This window comes from Prinia subflava, chromosome 5 (genome assembly GCF_021018805.1).
Source record: "Prinia subflava isolate CZ2003 ecotype Zambia chromosome 5, Cam_Psub_1.2, whole genome shotgun sequence".
NCBI lineage: Eukaryota > Metazoa > Chordata > Aves > Passeriformes > Cisticolidae > Prinia > Prinia subflava.
In genome coordinates, this window is record NC_086251.1 from 3,843,509 (window position 1) to 3,863,673 (window position 20,165).

At 42.5% G+C, this 20,165-nt stretch overlaps 1 protein-coding gene across 3 annotated transcripts in view; it reads right to left on the reverse strand.

Annotated features, from left to right (window-relative positions):
* GAS2 (growth arrest specific 2) overlaps positions 1–20,165 on the reverse strand; it is an 80,359-nt gene that overhangs the window by 37,509 nt on the left and 22,685 nt on the right. For all 3 annotated transcript variants that reach the window (XM_063397597.1, XM_063397596.1, XM_063397598.1), the window contains exon 4: positions 6,332–6,473. In XM_063397597.1, coding sequence (XP_063253667.1) covers positions 6,332–6,473 — 142 coding nt within the window. The remainder of the gene's footprint in view (positions 1–6,331; positions 6,474–20,165) is intronic.

Here is a 20,165-nt window from a genome sequence, read left to right on the forward strand (position 1 = left end):
AAATTCATTTGTTCTTAATGAGTTAAGGTCAAGACATCAGCTATATAAAGTTTTGGTAGTCTAAAGACTCACCTAACTCAAATGCATGAAGAGAAAATACCACACCTGAAAAAGATATTTCAATGTGTAGTTAAAGCTCTGCCAGCAATTACTTTGTTCTGTGTGTGTGAGACCCCAAAGGGGAACCCTCAGAGCTGAAAATCTCTGGGCACCCCACGCCCTGAGGTCACCCCAGCTCCTGAGACCTCACCTGCAGCTCCACTGGCAGCAATAAATGCAAAGGGCTGTGAGCTGAATGCCCATCCCAGTATCTTTTCCTGGTGTGCAGGCAGCCCTCTGAGAGGTATGAATTTGTCCTCTAATCTCATCCAAATATATCTGCAGAAGGGAAACTGCAGAGCATGAAAACTGAACAGGCACTGCACTGGGAAAAAATACATTTATTTTTCAGCCATCTGTTACTAAGGATATTAATGATGAACTCTTGGACATCCAGCTATTTTCAATATTCTTCCTTCCTCCAACGCAGCATTTACATTAAATATTGAGCTTTCCTAGTAATCAGTGTTTTTGAAGTGCTACATTCATGACCCCAGAAGTGTATTCTGCTATTTCAGTTTTAATCCATTTGTGGCAGCCCCAAAATAAAACTAGATTTTAAGAAGCAAGGCATCCCCCGTAATACAAATGGAATAAACTGGGTTTGGAATAGTCAAAGAGAGTCAATTGCAATTCATACATATGCACATCTGAATGACTTTGGAATGGAGCAAAAAGAGCTTCAACTACTACTGTTTGCAACAAGATCCATATATACAGCTAGAAGAAAATTTGATTAAAACAGTAAAGAAATGATCTACCCAAACAATGCTCATAGCCCTTCGGCAAGTGTGATTTAACATAACCCAGACACATGTCATGCATTTCCCAGTGACAAGGTGGCAGGGTGAGCGCACTGCTGGAGGATGCAGCCGTGTGCAGGCAGCGACCACGCACAAACACCAGTGCCAGCCCATCTCAGGAGACAGTGCTCCCAACAGGGAGAGATCAGCATTGCTGAGGACTATACAGCACGTGTGTGGGGGCTGCAGGGACCAGGAAAGGGGACTTTATGCAGCTCCCCTGCACAAAATGAATGGGAACATCCATCTTTCTAGAGAACTTCACTGATGGCATTGGCTTGAGAAGAAGGCAGCGGGAAGACAGAAATAGTGCAAGCAAGCCTGGCTATTGCAGATGTCCTGCCTTTTTGCTTTTCATCTCATCTCTTTGAAAGCTTCTCATTTCCTGTCCTCACTGCCTGCATCTTTACCTGCTGCCTCCAGCCACCCTTGTTAACAATAATTCCTTTTCAGCTCCTGGAAGATTCTATCCTTGCATCTCTCTGGCAGTAACATCTCTTCACACTGCTCCCACCTCATTGCTGTCCCATGCTCTTTTTCAGGCATTCCTCTTTTGTTCACTCAGCCTCTAGGCTGCTTCCCTGCACTTGCATTTCTTTCCTACCTGCTGCTCACACACTGGTGCCTCCTCCCCAGCCCCTTCAGAAAATGTGTTTACTGAACATGTTTAAACTGACAGCTCACTCTAACATTCAGGTCTTTGTTCTGTTGGTGGTTTTGTGTTTGTTTTAAATTAGTAGAATATCCAATCACAACACAGAAATAAACTTCTTACAATAAATACAGACATAAACTCCCTGCCAAGTTTCAAATCTTGGCTCCTAACACTTTCGTAAACCATTTTTAATGAAGTCAGTCTTCCTTCTGACACAAACTTTTTTTTTGGTTTGTTTTAAAGATTAAGATATCAGGGATAGCTGAATCATGAAAAGCAAATACAATTTCTGTTTCTAAAGCACTCCTTAGCCCACTAGAAGCAAAGAGTTTTGCCAAGTGCCTTAGGGTTTATTATCACAGGCTTCCAATTGCCATCAGAACTCACACTACTTAAGGGAAAGTTTTCCAAAAGGTTGGTCCTTTGATTTTTCTTCCCATTGTCTCACTTTTTCCTTTATTTTTTATTCTGATCCTACAGAAGGCTTTCTGTTCTTAAAAAACCCCAACCTTGCTTTGTCAACTCTCTGTTAACTCATCCCAGATTCACCCTGGCTGCTGCACCAGAGCTGGGCTCTCTCGTGCCTCTCCCACCCTCCCTGCCCCATTTCAGCTCAGTCACTCATGTAAGTCCCAAAACAATCAGGGTGTCAAACCCACTGGATCCAAGGATAGCAAAGAATTCATCTAGAAGGAATAGAGAGATCATTTAAACACCGATAATTCACTGCAATTCATTAACATGCAAATCCACTGGTAACAACACAGAGTCCAGGATGCTTCTATAGTCCTCAAAATGAGACCTCTTCAGTAATACTATGTGTAGTTTAGTAAAGAGTTGTGAAAGATGGGACAAAATCTTATTCTGATGCAACTTCATGTCAACTTTACCATGGTGTTACAATATGTAGATGTGTCAGTATAAAAGAACAGAAAAAACTTGCATCTTGAAATCAGGTAAACTACAGTAATAATTAAAAATAATTTTCCCCACATATAAAATATTTTTAAGCGAGCAACATTTGAGTATTTTTTAAAATAACTTCTAAACCAGCAATGCCAGAAGATCAGAGGTGTTTGTGTTTCAGTTTGAAATACTTTCTTGAGGAAACCTGTCCCTGAAGCTGTGCTCCCTCAGTTGCATCAGAAGAAGTCCATGTCACACACTGTGTGTGCACAGGCACAGAACACACGAGCACAGAGCATGAACCACTAGCAGCACCCACCAACTCCCAAACAAATGACACAGCAGCATGCTGGCACACTCAGAGGCAAACCCTTCTCCTGCTGGGCAGACTTTATCATGGAAGAGATGCAGAATATTCACTGGTTCCAAGTCCTACAATCATCCAACAACACACCATTACCACAAAGAGTTCAGAATTTATGCTTTATGTTCACTTAGATAAAGCAGTCACAGAAAATCTTACCCTTCTTATTTGTCCAAGAAGAGTTTTCTTTGAGTGTTACACTCTTCAGGCATGACCAACATTACAAACATCTCTACCTAGAATGCTGCCATAAATAAAATTACTGTAACGTGGGGATCTGCTGCCCTGAATCCTTCACAGGGAAATTTTCAAAGTGCATTTATGGGAACAGAGGAGTTCAAGGCAGTATTAACATCCTTACCCTGCAAAGAGTTAGTGCACCAGTTCAGAGCCCTACACGGTCTGATACATCTAAGAAGAGCATTCCAAGACACTGTACCTCAGGATCTGCACAGCTGATCAAAACTTGGATTTTGGATCATAATTTTTGGTATTAACAAAGCTGATTCCTTTAAATGCACTAACTTTAGAAACAGAAACACATGACCAGCGTGCTCAGTTTGGCAGTGAGTGCAGGGAGCCCCTCTGCTCTGCAGCACTCTTGTTCAATCACCGTGCTGCTCTGATTTTTACAGATGTTCGTGTGCGAGCTGCAGCTCAAACTCCAGGTAACCCAGCCATCTTCTCTTTGCAAAGGCAAGAACTTAGAGACTTTCTGTCCTCTCTGCACTTAGAGATGAACTGCTGCCAGTCAGCTCTGGCTGTGCTAAAAATCTTAACAGCAAACTGTGTTTGCAATTTGTTCGCATTTTAATCTCTGTTACAGCATGACAACATTCAGCAAGACAAACTACATCATATTAGAGACTACTAACAAATCAGCAGTACAAGTCTTCAAACTTTTGAGCTCTCTACTATTCTCTTCCAATGACATTTCAATAACTGGTGATTAGAAAGAATAATCATATCTTCTAGTATATCAAGCACCTCTATTTTTCATTTTTCCTTCTATTTAAATCACACTTGGTGATTTCAAGGACTTCTTCACAACTCCTTATGATGAGACAGTATTTTAAGGAATGAGAAATAACAGCCATTAACAATTTCTTAGCCAGTAAAGATTTCACTTTGCTGATCTCTAATATACTTGGTACTTCTTTTCTTTTCAAATCAGTAGTGCCACAAATCCATTGTTCAAGCATTTTAGTGCACTAAACCCTCAAGATCACTTTTAGAATTCTAGAACACATATTTGCCAGAAAAAGACCTCAGGAATGTTTTACATGATACAGCAGCATGATGAAAGTATCACTATGTGCCTTTAATTAAATAACACAGCATTTGCATACCACAAAGCAGACAGAATAAGAGTAAAAAAATGGGGATAAAAATCCACTCAATCGAGACCATTGATACAAGAAGGTTCTCCAATACAGACAGAAAAAAGCTGCTTTATCACTAACTTGCACACCAATTTACTGAATTTGTTAGCCGTGGGGAAAACCAGAAGAAAACACAGAAAACAGTTACCTCTGTAACCATCATTTCATCACAATTAACCATAAAAACCACAGAATTCAATGAGGCACTGCAGAGAGAATTCATTCACACACATTTCTCACCAAGTTGAAAAGAACCTTTGATATTACTTACCTTTGCTGAATTTTTGCTTCCTATGCACTGGTGAAGTGATTTGTGGGAGAGAGAGGAACATAAAAGCTTTAGATTGGCAACTATTAAGATTCATCATTATTTCTAATGCATTAGGAAAATCGCACAAGAAAGCAAAACTGAGTTGATGTTTAAACTGAGGGACAATAATAGCTACTGGTTTTATTTTTTTTTTTAATGGCATGATTACCAGCTCCTTCTCAAGTTCAGAAAAATGGGTCAAAACAGTCCTGATCCTATTTTAAGCACCACAAATCTTTTCTACTAGTACATTATATATTAAAGAAAGAAACAACAGAAGCTTGTTTTTAATCAGTGAGGAAAATCAGTCATTAATCAGGCAAAAGGGAGCCCAGGTTTGCACACTCAGGCCTATTTCTCTTGAGCTTTCTGAGGGGAAGTCCTCTGGAGCACACCTTGGCAGGAGTATCTGCAGCCTGTGTTTTACTGTGGCAGGCAGGGCAGTGTGTGTTTGGGAACAGCAGCTCATTAGGAAATGTCAGCACTCCAGCCATGTCAGCTCCATCTCCAAACAAGGTCTGGTTTCTTTACAATGTGCCATCAATCTGTGGAACAATGGCCAAGGGCTGGGCTGACCACAGCAACACCAACCTCAAGAGCCCTGGAATTTTCCACTGACCAGAGGCACTGCAGGTCTGCCTCTCCTGGTGCTTACAAGCTTCTTGGTCCTAGGCTAATGTCCAACTTCCTCATCATTCAAAGCATTAAAACTACAATTACTGTTCATCTTCCACATGATTCACACACACCAACTAAGAATTTCATCTTAAAGATTCAATTAACAAAACAGAGTCAATACATATATTCAACTTATTACTTATCACCTTTGAGATACTAACCTGTCCTCTGCCAAGCATTTTCTCCCAGACATATAAAATAATATAAATTAAAAAAACCTCCCAGGATGAAAGAACAGACAAATGGAAAAGAAAAACTCTCTCAGAAATATTTGTGCTAGACTACAGAAGTAGAACAAGACTGTGAAAGAATGGGAATAGATCAGCCACAACATATGTAAAAGCTTCCACAGGGCAAAGGCTTTTTGAGCAACAGAACAAAGCAACTTCTTCATTCAGCACAGTGTTCATTTGTCTTCCACAGAAACTGATCTGCCACCATGACTGCTTGGCACTTTTATCTGATTTCAGAGAGCAAACATTGGATTCTCCTCATTTCGTGAGATCTGGCTGAAAAACTCTGAAGTCAAGATTGGCAAGTTTTCCTTCAAAGAGAGGGGAGTTAAAACAATGCACAGTTTGCAGTATCAGAACAGGGATTTCCTAAACAGTACAGTACTTTTCATGAAACACCCTGAAGTTGTAGTATTGGATAATTTTTGTCCAGAGCTGCACAAAGGAACCAGATGGAAAAAACAGCAAAGTTTTGTATCTTCTCACCTCCTGTGCAATTCCTTCAATCTCCTCAAACAGCCAAATGTCTGCAGACAGAACTGTGCATGCACTGGCATCCCACTCCCCCAAAACAGAACAGCACCATCCCATACACAGTACTAAGGAGCAGCATCCCATGCTCAGAAAAGTGTGTGTAGGGTGAAAAATCATTTGTGTGCAAGACAACATTGCCAGATTTTTCTCTCATTTAAGTTCCTCTTAAAATTGACTTAAATGAGGTTTATGTGACGTGTACTTTATTTGTTTGTTCTACAGACAAGTGGCAGGATTAACACAGTCAAACACAGGTCATATTTACAGTCAGGACCTATCAAAAGCCTTTCTGTCTTTCAAGGCTAAAGGCAAAGGAAAAGTTATTTTAAATTATCCACTATTACAGAAAGAATAAAGAGATACATACCCAAACCTTCTGATTCAAACAGGCAGGTGTCATCCACACCCACATCTCTGCACCAGGATAAGAAATTGGCTGTGTTGTCCCGAGCAAAAAAAGACCCTGAAGGAGCATTGGCTTTGCAGGGAATTTTCCGCACTGGTAGGGTCTGAAAAACAGGAATTCTTCATCAGCTAAATGACACATGCTGGCATCATACTGAACTGTTGTGAAACCACTGTGCAAGTTTTGCATAGAGGGGTAACTCCCATCGACTTATTTCCTTGGCCATTAAAGAACTCCAAGCAGAACAGCCTGAGAAGTGAATTTAACAGCATGAAGTTCCCAACCAAAAAGTCTTTCCAAAAGTCCATGCAATGAAGTTGAGAGCTGAACCAACATTAGCTACTTCTTAGGAACATTAGTAACTACAGGCTTCGGATTCAGTGTTTGGTCCAGTTCACTGAATTAATTAAATAAATAAATTTTAAAAAATACACATATATATAAAGACAGATGTTAAACTAGGAGCTGAACCTTCTCACAATTCAGGGTGAATTACTTCCAGTTTTATGTCTGAAGTCCACCACAGTGTAAAGGAAAAGCTCTTGAGGGCCAGAGATGCAAACACTTCAGACAGGTCACTGTCTCCTGTGTAACAGCACGCAGGAGTCCCCGGTGTGCAGCACAGGAGAGTAAATGCAGTGAGATTTCCATAGCTGAGGTCTGCAGAGGAGGCTCTCACTGCCCTGAGCAGCTCCATTTCCATGATTTCAGGGTCAGACAGGCTGCCACTGACACAGCACCAGCACCTGCACCAAACAATAATTCCCACAGCAGTCCTGCTGCCTGCACTGCACATCCACTGAGACACAGAAAAAAAGGAGCCCTGAGCTTTCAGGTCTCACTTTTCCTCAAATAAAAAATAGCTGTAATACATGGCCAAGTGAAGACAGAAAATGAAACATTGGTGCTATGTAACTTCAGGAATCTCTAAATCATAGAGGAATTCAGACCTTATGTTCATTTGAATGCTCTGTTTTCCCAATGCTGATTTATTTGAAATGTTTACCTCTCTTCTGGGGTCAGCAGTTACCCAATCAAAAGTGAGCTAAGAGATAGAAAACTGAAAATAGGGTGTCTTTACTCAGTCCTAGCTTAAAATCACTGGAAACAGGACAGGGAGGAAAAAAAGCAGACACAGGGGTAGGCTTCCCCTTACAACAGCTTCTAGCAGCATAATAATATCAGTATTAACCACAGCTTAGAAGGAGTTTAAATATCACATTATACATGTGACAGCAGGAATGTAATGGCAGAATAAGTGTAATGCACAGAGCTCCTTACTGCTATCTATCCAATACGCCAAATAAACTGAAAAAAAAAACCTGCAGGCATCAACAGCATTATACTCATCAATATGTCAGTGGGGACCAGCAGATTGTCTTAGATATACGAACATGTCTCACAGATTTATGCATTTCAATCTACTCCTCAAATCACCGTCTAGCTTTCATTCTCCCATGATTCTTACTCCAGTTACACAGTTTGTGTTTCCTTGTTTTGGATCAATTAACTTAGAGTTCAAACTATTTGCAAGGAGATAGTAATACTTTTATATATTAATAACTTTTATAAAACAGCAAGCAATTTTGCATGGTATTTCAAACAAAAATCCAGGTAAAGCTTATGTCACAGATACCATATCACCTCCTGGATGGGAAGGAAGGGAAAGCAAGAAGAAAGCAGGGAAGTAAAAACAGCTCTTCTCTAATCCAGAATAAACAAAAAAACTATAAAACAAGAATTCTTTCAGGGGGTTTTAGATGATCTGGAACAATCTTACAGATCAGAGCCCACTGAAGTTTTAAAACATTATTCCTGTCCCCTTTACATTCTTCTGGAGGGAAAACAAAGGAAAAAAATGGAAATAATGCTCAGTTCCTTACAAAACAGTGATTTTTTTTTTCTTTTCTTAAAAAAAAAGTTAATAAAAAGCTGTCAGCACTAGACACATTTTCTAGGCTACCACTCTATCTAATCTCATCACACTAATCTCTTTAAAGAAACAATGAGCATCTCTTCTGAGGCAAACCCACTCTACAGAGTGTTTCTCCCATTGCATTCATTTCCTCTCATTAACTTAGTCTTTAGGAAGAAGTGATGCAGCATTTATCCACCTCTGTCTCTCCCTGTACCCTTTCCCAGGGGATTTTAACTGGACAAATGTAATTGGCTCAAAAGCAAGGCTGCCAAAACAGGACCCATGTTTCCTGATCTCCCACTAAAATCTCATACAAAACATTAAACAGTGAAGAAGCTCCTTCTTCAAAACGATTTCCAAGGGAAGGTTCAGCAAGACCTTACCTCCTTCAGTGCAGAAGAGGAAAAGGCAGCGTGGGCAGGGAAACTGGGCTGGCACGAAGGAAAATGGGAATGGGCAGGGAGCAGCAGGAGCTGGGGGCTCCATGAGGGAGGATGGACAATCCTGGACACAGGGTGACAAATAAATATGGGAATGGGCAGGGAGCAGGCTGGAGATGGGCTGCTCACACACAGCTCTGCCCAGAACAGGGGCTGGGCTAAGAGGGGATCTGGGCCATGGACAGGGAGGGCAGGGCAGGCTCCCTGAGCTGCAGGGGCCCTCACACAGGGCTGCACCAGGAGGCTGGCCACCAGGATTAAGGTGTTCAGATTCCCTTCAAGTCTTGACTACTCATCTGTGGTTTTCAGAGATTCAGTGCAATCAGCAATACTTGATGGTTTACAATCAGCTCCATCTTGCCAGCAGGTTCCATAGTACTCTATCAATCCAGTTATACAAAACAGCCACTGTACATACATCACACTTGATCACATTCTCCCTGAATCGAATTACCAGCAGCTCTAAATTGGTTTAACAACATGCACATCAAACAGAGTGAAATTCTTTTCCCATATCATCCCTGCTTGGGCCAGATTATCTGAAGGATATCAGGAATCAATCAATAAATCAGTTAATAGTCAGCATAAGGGACCAAATAAACCATATCTGACACTACAATAAATCAGTTAATAGTCAGCATAAGGGACCAAATAAACCATATCTGACACTACTGTATTCCTTGTAATTTTTGAATTATTACGTCTATTTAAAAGCACAAATTCTGGATGATCTGCTATGGATGAAGAGCCCTGTGACAGGAACAGGATGCCAAGAGGCCAGCTCCAGTGCTGCTAGCACTCACAGCCTTGTGCACAGGAACCCCAGGGAGAACGGAAAGGAGATGAGGGTTCAGTTCCCGTGTGAGAGCAGAGCTGCAGGGTCAGATCACGTCACCTCTCAGCTCCCAGGAGCAGCTCAGAAGGGCTGCTGACAGCACACTGCGTTTGTTTGCCTGCACACAGCTCTGCAGCCAACCCTGTACCTTTTCAGCTGCTCTGTGCTGACACAACCACAATCAATAGCCTATATTCTTTCAGGCCCTGCTAAGGATGCTGAAAACTGCTCTGGAAGTCTGTCATAAACCACTTCGATTACCTTGGAACTACTGAACAACAAAAAACCCCAAAACAACAATAAACCCAAAGCAAACAACACCAAACAGAAACCCTGCTGTGTGTGGCTGGTGGCTGCCACCTGGCAGTCAGGGGAGCTTTGGGCTTGGAGCAGGCACCACCCATCTGCTCCCCCTGGCCCTGAGCCCAGCAGCACCAGCCAGGCTGCAGCACTGAGAGCAGGACCTGTGGGGCACAGAGCCTGCAGCAGCCCCAAAGCAGGGCCCAAAGCAGCCCCAAAGCAGGCCCCAATGCAGCGAGGACACACCAAGAGAACCTGCCCTGCCCTCCTTTGAGGAGCCACTGGGGAGGCACTGGAACCCCTGGGACCCCGGGGTCACTGCTGCTCCTCAGAACCACCAACACCACATGGATAAATCTGCCTCCAAACATTCTGTACCTTGTGATTTATGAACATGGCAGCGACTGAAGGCAGAATTTCTTCCAGGAGGAGCAACTCAGAACAGATGGTTTATGTGTCAGGAATCACCTGAAATTTCATACACAGGACTACCCATAAATTACAGTTCTGTGCCTTGACAGCTAACACTTTTAAACACATCGTTTAACCCAGCTTCACTGGGAAGCTCAGACCTTCATGGAACTTGCAACATTCCTTGACAGTTATGAGGATTACAGAGTCTCTCAAAAGCACGTTTTTGGTGGTACTTCCAGCCAAGAGTAAGAGGCTAGGTAGAGAACATCACTCTTAGCTAAGCAATTTTGTGATCTTCTTTGGTCTCACAGTGACAGACAAGAAGTTTGATTAACAGATGTCCTGAACAGCTCAGAAGTGACAAGTGACCATACATGAAAACAAGACAATGCTGCCAACAACTTAATTTAATGACCCAACAGAACAACAAAATGCTTCAAGTCATTTTCTGGACCAAACAAAGCAAATATCCCTGACATCGCATCTCACTAAAATGTACCCAAATTTCATCCCATTTCCCACGATATTAGTGTCTTGCTGAAGATAACAGCCAAAACCCCACCCTCTCTTCTATTCATTAACAGCTCTACCAGGTTTATCTCACAAATCACAGGGAAATACTCAAATTTTCTAATCACCTACTAAATTTTCCCACCACCTCTTAAACAGAACTCTACTTTTTTTAATATTTCCAACACTGTGACTGTACTGCTCAAACTACAACACTCGAAAGCTTTCATTCAAGAAAGGTTTCATGCACAAATATTTTTTACTGAGCTGTATAAAGGCCTGCCTATTTCAGAAGGGCTTTCTAGCAGATCATTCTGCAATAATGAGGTTTCCACATGGCAAGACTGACGTGTGTTGACACAGTGTAGTATGACCACAGTTGCTTTGAAGCAGCAGTGGCTGCAATGGCTCCTCTCAGGTATCAGGAAAACAATTCCCCAGCCACACTCCTTTTACAGCCTTGTCTTGTTGACATGCACGCATGTGGTTTAGTGCAGGATGTGGAAGTGCCAGTGAAACACATGATGCAATCCTGGAAAAATGCTGTCAGGTTCACTTCTAAATCCAAAAGGGACTCTCTCACACCGATGCTCAGAAATCACATGGAAAAATGTATTTTTGTACTGTTTTTTCAGAACACATGCTAAAACCCCCACTTATTTATGGCAGACTTAGACTTGGGCCATATTTTGAAGACTGCTGATCTTATTTCCCTCTTCAAAAAGATATTTCAGGACATTTTGAACTGTCACTTGAGCTTGAATCAGAAGAAAAAGATGAGCAATTTGTCTGCACTGAAAGAAGGTTACACTTGGCTAGGTACTCATAGAAAAATCTGCTTTTATCTCCTGATGGCCTGCATCACCCAAAATGGGGCTGCAGGGGGGAAGTTGTGCAGTAACTGCCTGCAGTGGGGTCTAGCTAGGCCATTTAGTGTTATGTGAACACAGGTTCATATGAAATGTAATTATATCAGCTAGACAGAACACCCATCTATTTCAAATTTCTATTTCTGCATTTTAACTTGGCTCCGTGGCCAGCACCAGTCCTTTCCCTCCTTCAATTCTTCCCTCATTTTGCTCAAGTGTTCTAAAACAACTGCATCAATGGTCAAAATAAGGTGCTCAATGCACATGTAAAACAGAATATGGAAATACATGCATAGAATTCCAAACAAAGCATTTCCCACTATTAAAAAAAAAAAGAAATAAGAAAATAAATATAAACCCCTCAGCCCTCCTAAAGCTGCAAAAGCGAAGTTAAACCCCAGGAGAAAATTTAGAATATGAAAAGTCAACAAGGAATTTTTGAAGGCTTAGGAGACCAAAAAAAAAAAAAAAAAAAGCCAAACTTTTCCACACACATAGAACTAAGAACAACCTCTAGATTAATGAAAAATAACATGGAACTTACAACAAAGCAAGCACCCCATAGCAATTCACTCAACCAGTAGCAAAGCATTGTCCTTCCATGAAATAGTCTTTACATTGACATATCATGTCATTTTAATGGAACAGGAGATTGGATTTCAAGTTTACACATCATGTGTTGACCAGATTTTCACCCTATATTATAACTGCAGAGATCATCAAAAGCCAAAAACGACTCATTATCAGCTTCCTAGATTCTAAGAAACCATTTGTGAATACATGGGAATCCCTAAGAGATTTACAATATGTCAATAAAAATAATTTACATCATGGAGGCTTTACAGAAATATACAGCTACAACATTCAAATAAATGCAGGACTAAAGAAATGCTTTAACCATGTTATGAAGTGTCAAAGTAGAACATTCCCCCATGTGCCGTTAGCTGTAGCTTCTTGAGAGTCAGCATATATGGAAAATAAACTTAACAATATCATTGTAAAAGTTGAGTATTTTTTCTTGTCTTTTTTCCTTGAAGTGCTCTGTCCAAGACACAGCTTACTCGTCACACAGTTAAAGATAAGTTATTCAAAAAGGATAGTGTTAACAGTAATGAAGAACTAGTTTGACAGGAACAATGCAGCTTTGACTGTAGCAGAGTGCCAGAAGGGCAAGGTGCACAAGAGACTGTTCAATGCACAGACAGTGCACTGTGCCACCAGACACCCAGGGGTAAATAATGTCAGAGGACAGCAGGGCAGAGCTCCAGGCACCAGCTTCAGCACATTTCACTGCTGCATGGATAATTAATTTAAATGTGGTCCAAGAACATGTGCATTTCAACACATGGAGGCAAAATCAGTGTATCAGAGCCAGGAGGCAGAGCTCTGTCACCTCTCAGGGGCAGGCAGGTCACACCCAGAGCCACAGGCAGGCAAAACGCACCCAGAGCCACAGGCAGGCAAAACGACCCCAGAGCCACAGGCAGGCAAAACGACCCCAGAGCCACAGGCAGGCAAAACGACCCCAGAGCCACAGGCAGGCAAAACGACCCCAGAGCCACAGGCAGGCAAAACGACCCCAGAGCCACAGGCAGGCAAAACGACCCCAGAGCCACAGGCAGGCAAAACGACCCCAGAGCCACAGGCAGGCAAAACGACCCCAGAGCCACAGGCAGGCAAAACGACCCCAGAGCCACAGGCAGGCAAAACGACCCCAGAGCCACAGGCAGGCAAAACGACCCCAGAGCCACAGGCAGGCAAAACGACCCCAGAGCCACAGGCAGGCAAAACGACCCCAGAGCCACAGGCAGGCAAAACGACCCCAGAGCCACAGGCAGGCAAAACGACCCCAGAGCCACAGGCAGGCAAAACGACCCCAGAGCCACAGGCAGGCAAAACGACCCCAGAGCCACAGGCAGGCAAAACGACCCCAGAGCCACAGGCAGGCAAAACGACCCCAGAGCCACAGGCAGGCAAAACGACCCCAGAGCCACAGGCAGGCAAAACGACCCCAGAGCCACAGGCAGGCAAAACGACCCCAGAGCCACAGGCAGGCAAAACGACCCCAGAGCCACAGGCAGGCAAAACGACCCCAGAGCCACAGGCAGGCAAAACGACCCCAGAGCCACAAGGCAGGCAAAACGACCCCAGAGCCACAGGCAGGCAAAACGACCCCAGAGCCACAAGGCAGGCAAAACGACCCCAGAGCCACAGGCAGGCAAAACGACCCCAGAGCCACAGGCAGGCAAAACGACCCCAGAGCCACAGGCAGGCAAAACGACCCCAGAGCCACAGGCAGGCAAAACGACCCCAGAGCCACAGGCAGGCAAAACGACCCCAGAGCCACAGGCAGGGAAAACGACCCCAGAGCCACAGGCAGGGAAAACGCACCCAGAGCCACAGGCAGGGAAAACGACCCCAGAGCCACAGGCAGGGAAAACGACCCCAGAGCCACAGGCAGGGAAAACGACCCCAGAGCTACAGGCAGGGAAAACACACACAGAGCCACAGGCAGGAGTCCTGCACTGCAGAGCTCAGCTCCTGGAGCAGCCCAACACAGAGCCCACCCAAACAGACCCCAGACACTCTTCCTTCCACTCACTTTGTGTAACTGAGGGCAGGGTTAGGTCACTACAGTCCAAGGGCTTGGGGAGGTCTGTAAATTGTCCTTAAAAACTTCTGACATCCATGTAAAATCTCCAAGAAGTAACTTGCAAACCCCAGGCATGTATGCACCAAAAATTAAAAACTCTTTCTCCTAACTCTCTGAAAATGCTAGCAGCCCAAATGCAAAAATCAGCGGTGGTTTGTTTTTTTTCTAATGCTGTAATAGTATTAATTAGACTGACTACAATTAGATAGCATTCAAGAGAGAGACTTGAATTTCAATTTTCTTTTGAAGTATATTAAGATTTTACAAGCAGAGACAGTAAGAGAGACCCTAGGGTGGGCCATGGCAAAGACCTCCCTACAGTATCCATGAAAAGAGGGATTCAGTGGCTCATTCACATTCAATACATGGTCTATGTTTTTTCCTCAGATCTCTGAGTTTCAGAATTAACATTTACACGGGGACTTGTAAAATTGGCATTTCATAATAGGCTTCTTCAATGATATTTGATTAGAACACAATGGGGCAATTCTCACAGTTGCTCTTTCAGAGGGCAATTACACCTCAGCCTTGTTAGATGGTCCTGAGCTTTTCCCCCTCACAACTCAGAGCTGAATTCACAGACATTTACCTGAAGAAAACAAAAGGGTCCTGGCTTCTGAATTCCGCTCAGTTTTACTACAACTAAATGGGAAAAAAATCAGAGAATTGCAATCAACAGGAGAATCGCAGCAATTATTCCATGAGATATGAGAGTATTTCCATGAGATATAAATGGTGATATCTAGGTGAATTTTCATGGGACATATTTTGGAAAGCATCTTATTAACCCCACAATTACCACATTCTTAAAGGGGACATGATGCTCTCAAAATAAAGTACAAAAAATACTGAATTTTGGCAAAAACAACTCATTTTAGTAACAGCAATTTCAAAATCACTTTACCCCTTAATTATTCCAGAAGAACTCAAGCTAAGGAAAATGCTTTGAAAGAATTCCAGCTAAATGGTTGAAGTTCATCACAACACATTAGAGGTTCTAAAATTTCTAATTGGAAAAGGTTTCCACAATTTCACTGACAGAGTGGTCAAATGACATATTACTTTGGAATATGGAATTATAGTGAATAGCCTTTCTCTGTCAGTCTAAATAACAAATGTAAGAAGCCATTCAAATCCCTTGATAAAGGTGGATAAACAGCTGTATTACCATTATGCCTCCTCTTCCTCTTCCACCTGGTTTTCTCCCAGTGATCAATCTCACATTTTGTGATCTTCTGGAGTGCAAGGCAAGGTGAGGGTGAGATCAGTTCCAAATGGGGCTTTACCTCCCGTGAGGTAAAGTGTCAAGTGTCAAGGAAGAATGTGAAATATCTACACAGTCTAAAGAAGTACAGCATTTTTGAGATCTTTTATCTGTTTGCTTTTTGAATTTCCAGATGGTTAAGAAAGACAGAATTTTTATGCAGGTGCTGTAAACATAAAGGAAGAATTCAGCATGTATCTCACTGCAGGTAAATCTGATGCCCCAAAGCCCTGGATGGTAACTTTTAAGAAAAAATTGCATCTTTGTCTTTATGATAAAGAACCTGAATTTCTCTAAGTTTTCCAGTTAGAAACCACAAGGAAACTGCTAGAACACAGGGAATTCTAAACAGGTGTAGAAATTAAAAACTTGCATGATTTGAAAAACATGATGGAGGGTTTATCTATACAGCCAAATTCCTAAATCAGCCTTAAATCAGCCTCAAGTTAAGAGCAAAGCTTTACTGCCTGCGTGAAGCATTTGGGGCTGACTGATATCAACAAACACAAACTGGAATATTTAGTTAAACAAACAAATTAAACAGAATTATGGTAGCCATAAACTGATGTCTATTCCTCAAAGGGACTTTTGATTTTTTTCTTCTGCATTGTACTCATCCTTTATGCTCACCATTCCCATTGTTTCAGAAATTTAGGCTTATTATTTAACTTCAGGACTCACTATTGGTAATTGCATCAAATTCTGCAGTTCTCCCTTGTTCATTATTCCCAAAGAACTACCACCACTCACTTAGACCCAAGAACTCACAGTAAACTCAAGACAGTTGGTCTGAATTATGTTGTTTTCTCAAGTTATAGGGTAATTTCCATGCAAGTCTCTGTTATGTCTCTGTTCCAGACTATTCCTAGAAGTCTAAATAAAAAGCCAAACAGAAAGATCTGTTACAAAAATGTCTACGGTTTGCTTTAAATACTTAACAAAATAAGTAATGGGAATGTTACAATGTATTTCACATAAGTGGCAAAATCCAGCAAATCTAAGAATGGGCTGCTTATAAATTTCCTTCAGAAAATATGCCATCCCTATCTTTAATACACGGATTGAAGTAACAGCAAAAATGTTATGAAAACATCCAGGTTTAATACAAATTTTATGAAGTTTAAGTATTAACATTCCATACAAAGTCCACGTTAATTAAAAACCTCTGGGAAAAAATGTGGTGTTTTCTTGTTAAATTATATTGTAAGAAATCAAAAAGTGGTGCTCATGGCCTGATTTGAAGCCCAAAACATTCTATTTTACAAAGCTGGAGCTACCAAGCAGTTAAACACTTAAATCTGCCCTGCTTTTCCCCTGACAACTGGCTTGTGATGCAAACTCTGGTTATTTCTGCAGTGCTGAACTGGAGCAGAGAGGGCTGTGCAGGAGCAGGCCTGCCTCAAGGCCAGTTCCACCCACTGTGCCTCAGCCAGAACCAAGCCTGTCCTGCCAAGGACCAGGGCGTCCATGAGGAGGACACTGCCCATGTCCTGTGCTCCCTCCAGGATGGCACAGCTCTCTCCCAGCACTGAAGAGCATTTTGAACCTTTAGGAGTGGTTCTGTGATGAACTCACCTGGAACACACCCAGCAGACAAACACATCCCACCCTGGCACTGCTCAGAAATCTGCTGTCGTGGCTGCTGGGCACCAGCACCCTGTCCTGGCAGGCACTCCTGCTGCAGGCATGAACTTGGGTGTTTGCTGAGGCATACAGGGTTTGTGCATGAGACCTGCTGCAGACAAACCCTGCAGCAGCTGCAGGGAACCAGGGAGCAACCAGCTGAAGGAGCCACTGCCACGACTGAGGAGCACACCCAGAGTGCTCTGACGAGCAGCCTGACTGTCCTGTGGAAAGCCCTCCTTCTAGATGGATCTGCACTTGTGAGGAGCTTTGCAAGATCATTTCCTCTCCCACATCCACATCAGTCTGCCACCAGAAAGATTAATACACAAAAAGACAAAGCTGTAGTTTTTTAATCCTGCCCAGTAACTAAGAGCCATATTTATAATGTGTATGATGAGAAATTGTCTCCAGGAGCTTTTATCGCTAAATAAAACTCCACAAAGTCCAAGTGTGCAGAGAAGCAAACTGCTGCTCCAGCCCACAAATGACTTGTTCACAGCCTAACAATCCCTGCAGCCCTGCCCAGGGAATGCTCCATGGAGAGTCAGATGTGTAACTTCCAGGGACCCTGCACACGGCCCTGGTGCAGCTCTGGTGATGTCTCTGCTCTGGGCACACAGGCCCAGGTTCACAGAGCACCCCACATTCAGCCCATCCACAGCACACAGGGAATCCCCACAAACTGAAGCCCACAGTGCAAATAAAACCACCACGCTGATTAGATCCCACTGTCAGCTTGGCCACGTGGGCAAGGTGAGCCAGATCCAGATTCCAGATCTAATTCTGAATAATTGCTACAGATTATTTCAGTTGTAACTCTTAAAATGCATCACATGGCTCTCCAGGATAATCCCTCCTCAGCCTGCTTCCTGAAGACAGGGCTTGAGGGGGAGCGTTCCTACAGGTCTGGGCAGCTTCAGGGATGGGGGGCAGAGTACTGTGCCCTGCTGGCAAAAATGCTAACAACAATTAGCACAGTTTATTTATGTTTATTTCAAAGTCCTTACTGATGGTCCTGCTAAATGAAGCCAAACCAAATCACATGTGGGCTCTGTGCAATACTGCACACGTCTTGATGCTCTGGGTTTGTTTGTACAGCTGTGAAATTCTCAAATTAACTGTCAGGAAAAGTAAAATACTGACAGGAGACTGCAGAGAAGACATGTAAGCCAATGGGAGAGCATTACAAAATGGCATTGTGCAACATGAATTACCTTCATGGAATAACTGCTGCTAGAATAGCAAGTCTGTAGTTGCAAGGCAGTACTCCATTTGCAGCAGCACAGTTAGTTTCAAAAATTTACTACCATAAAAATATTGAGCATTTATTAAGATTGATATTGATATCCATCATCTCCTTGTCATTTTATAAATGTACATTATTAGATATATGACCCTAAAAATCTCCACAAAAAGGAAAAAATTACTTCTCAGAAAATACATTATAATATAGTCACACTGCCCTTGCTGTTTAAAAAAATCCATTTTCATCTAAAACTCAAAAGTTTTGTCTCTTTGCAGCAAAGAATTGGCTACAACATCAATGCTTTCAGAATAATCAAGTTTTGAAGCACGGTGCACCTGCTTAACAATGAAGAGCACTGTCTTCTGGGACTTGCAAAAGAATCCTAGGACCTAACACCTTGTGAAATGAACAATTTTGGAATGCTTCCTCTTTAGAAACTGCAATGCTTTTAATATCTATTTATTGAATGATTAACCAATCAAGCAGCAAAGTAGTTAGAGTCCTGGAAGACACAGAGTAGCTATTGTGATATCCAGATTATTATTATGGTTTATGATGGCATTAAGCTCACAACAGCAACATGCAGAGACTGCACAAATGGCACCGGAGGCTGCCAAGCTCTAGATTCTCCTGAAAAAAAAATACCAAAGTGGAGTGTGGCCCAGATGCTATTTTTAGATGCAGGGATTCAGTCCTAAAAAGACTTTATACAGAAAAAACAACAGCAAAAATATTACAAATATATTTTGAAATAATGTATGTGAAGTTTGACTCTTGTGATAGATTTCCCTTCATCCACTGGCACACCCAGTAGGGTATTCATCCCCAGGAAACAAAACCACACAGAACATGAGTGGCTCTCATGCTTTCTCAAGTTCTGACCATTTTCAGCTACAGGGACTTGCTCACCTGGGTGGGGATTCTGGCACTCAGCCTTCCAGGAGACCTCTCTTCCCATACCTCATTCAGTATTTCCTTGAACCCAGGTCAACTTGAACACTCCTTGACAAGAATTTTCGAACTTCAATGTAAAGAAGGCCCCCTCTCGCTTGTTTGGCCTCCACCAGCTTCATTCAGTGGTTTTGTATGAAAAGTGACCGTCTACCACACCACCTCTGATTTGGCAAGTTCCATTTGGCCCCTCTTTGCACACTCAAGCATCCTAACCCAGCCAGTCCCTCACAAAAAGCAACTCCATTATCTGCTTCATGCATACAGAGTTTTGCCCACTTGCCTGCCTCTGACTCTTAAGGAAAGAAGACTGCTTTTGCATCACACACCACCTAACCTAATTTTCAATTTTCCTTCTTAAAGCTCCATCCCCAAGTCACAGGACCAGCAGTTTTCCAGGTATTTTGACAATGTCCCCAGCATCCACAAGTGTTTCCACATGGCACAAAAAGGAAGTGTTGATACCAACACGACAATCTTCCTTCCAGATTTGGAACACACAATATTCTGAGAACTTTTTTGACCTCTGTTTGCCCAGTTTATTGAACACTCAAAAAGGCTGATGCTGATCCAGGGGATTCCTGAAATCTCAAGGAAGTTCAGTGCTCACTAATAAGAAAGGGAATGACACATTTGAGTTAACAAACAAACTGCAAAACTGACATGGACTTGAAACTTCGTGCACAAGCTATGAAACCAGAAGCAATAGGATTGAGCCTCTGCTATTTTCAGAGTATTGCAGTCTGAATTTAGGGAATGATGGCAAAAA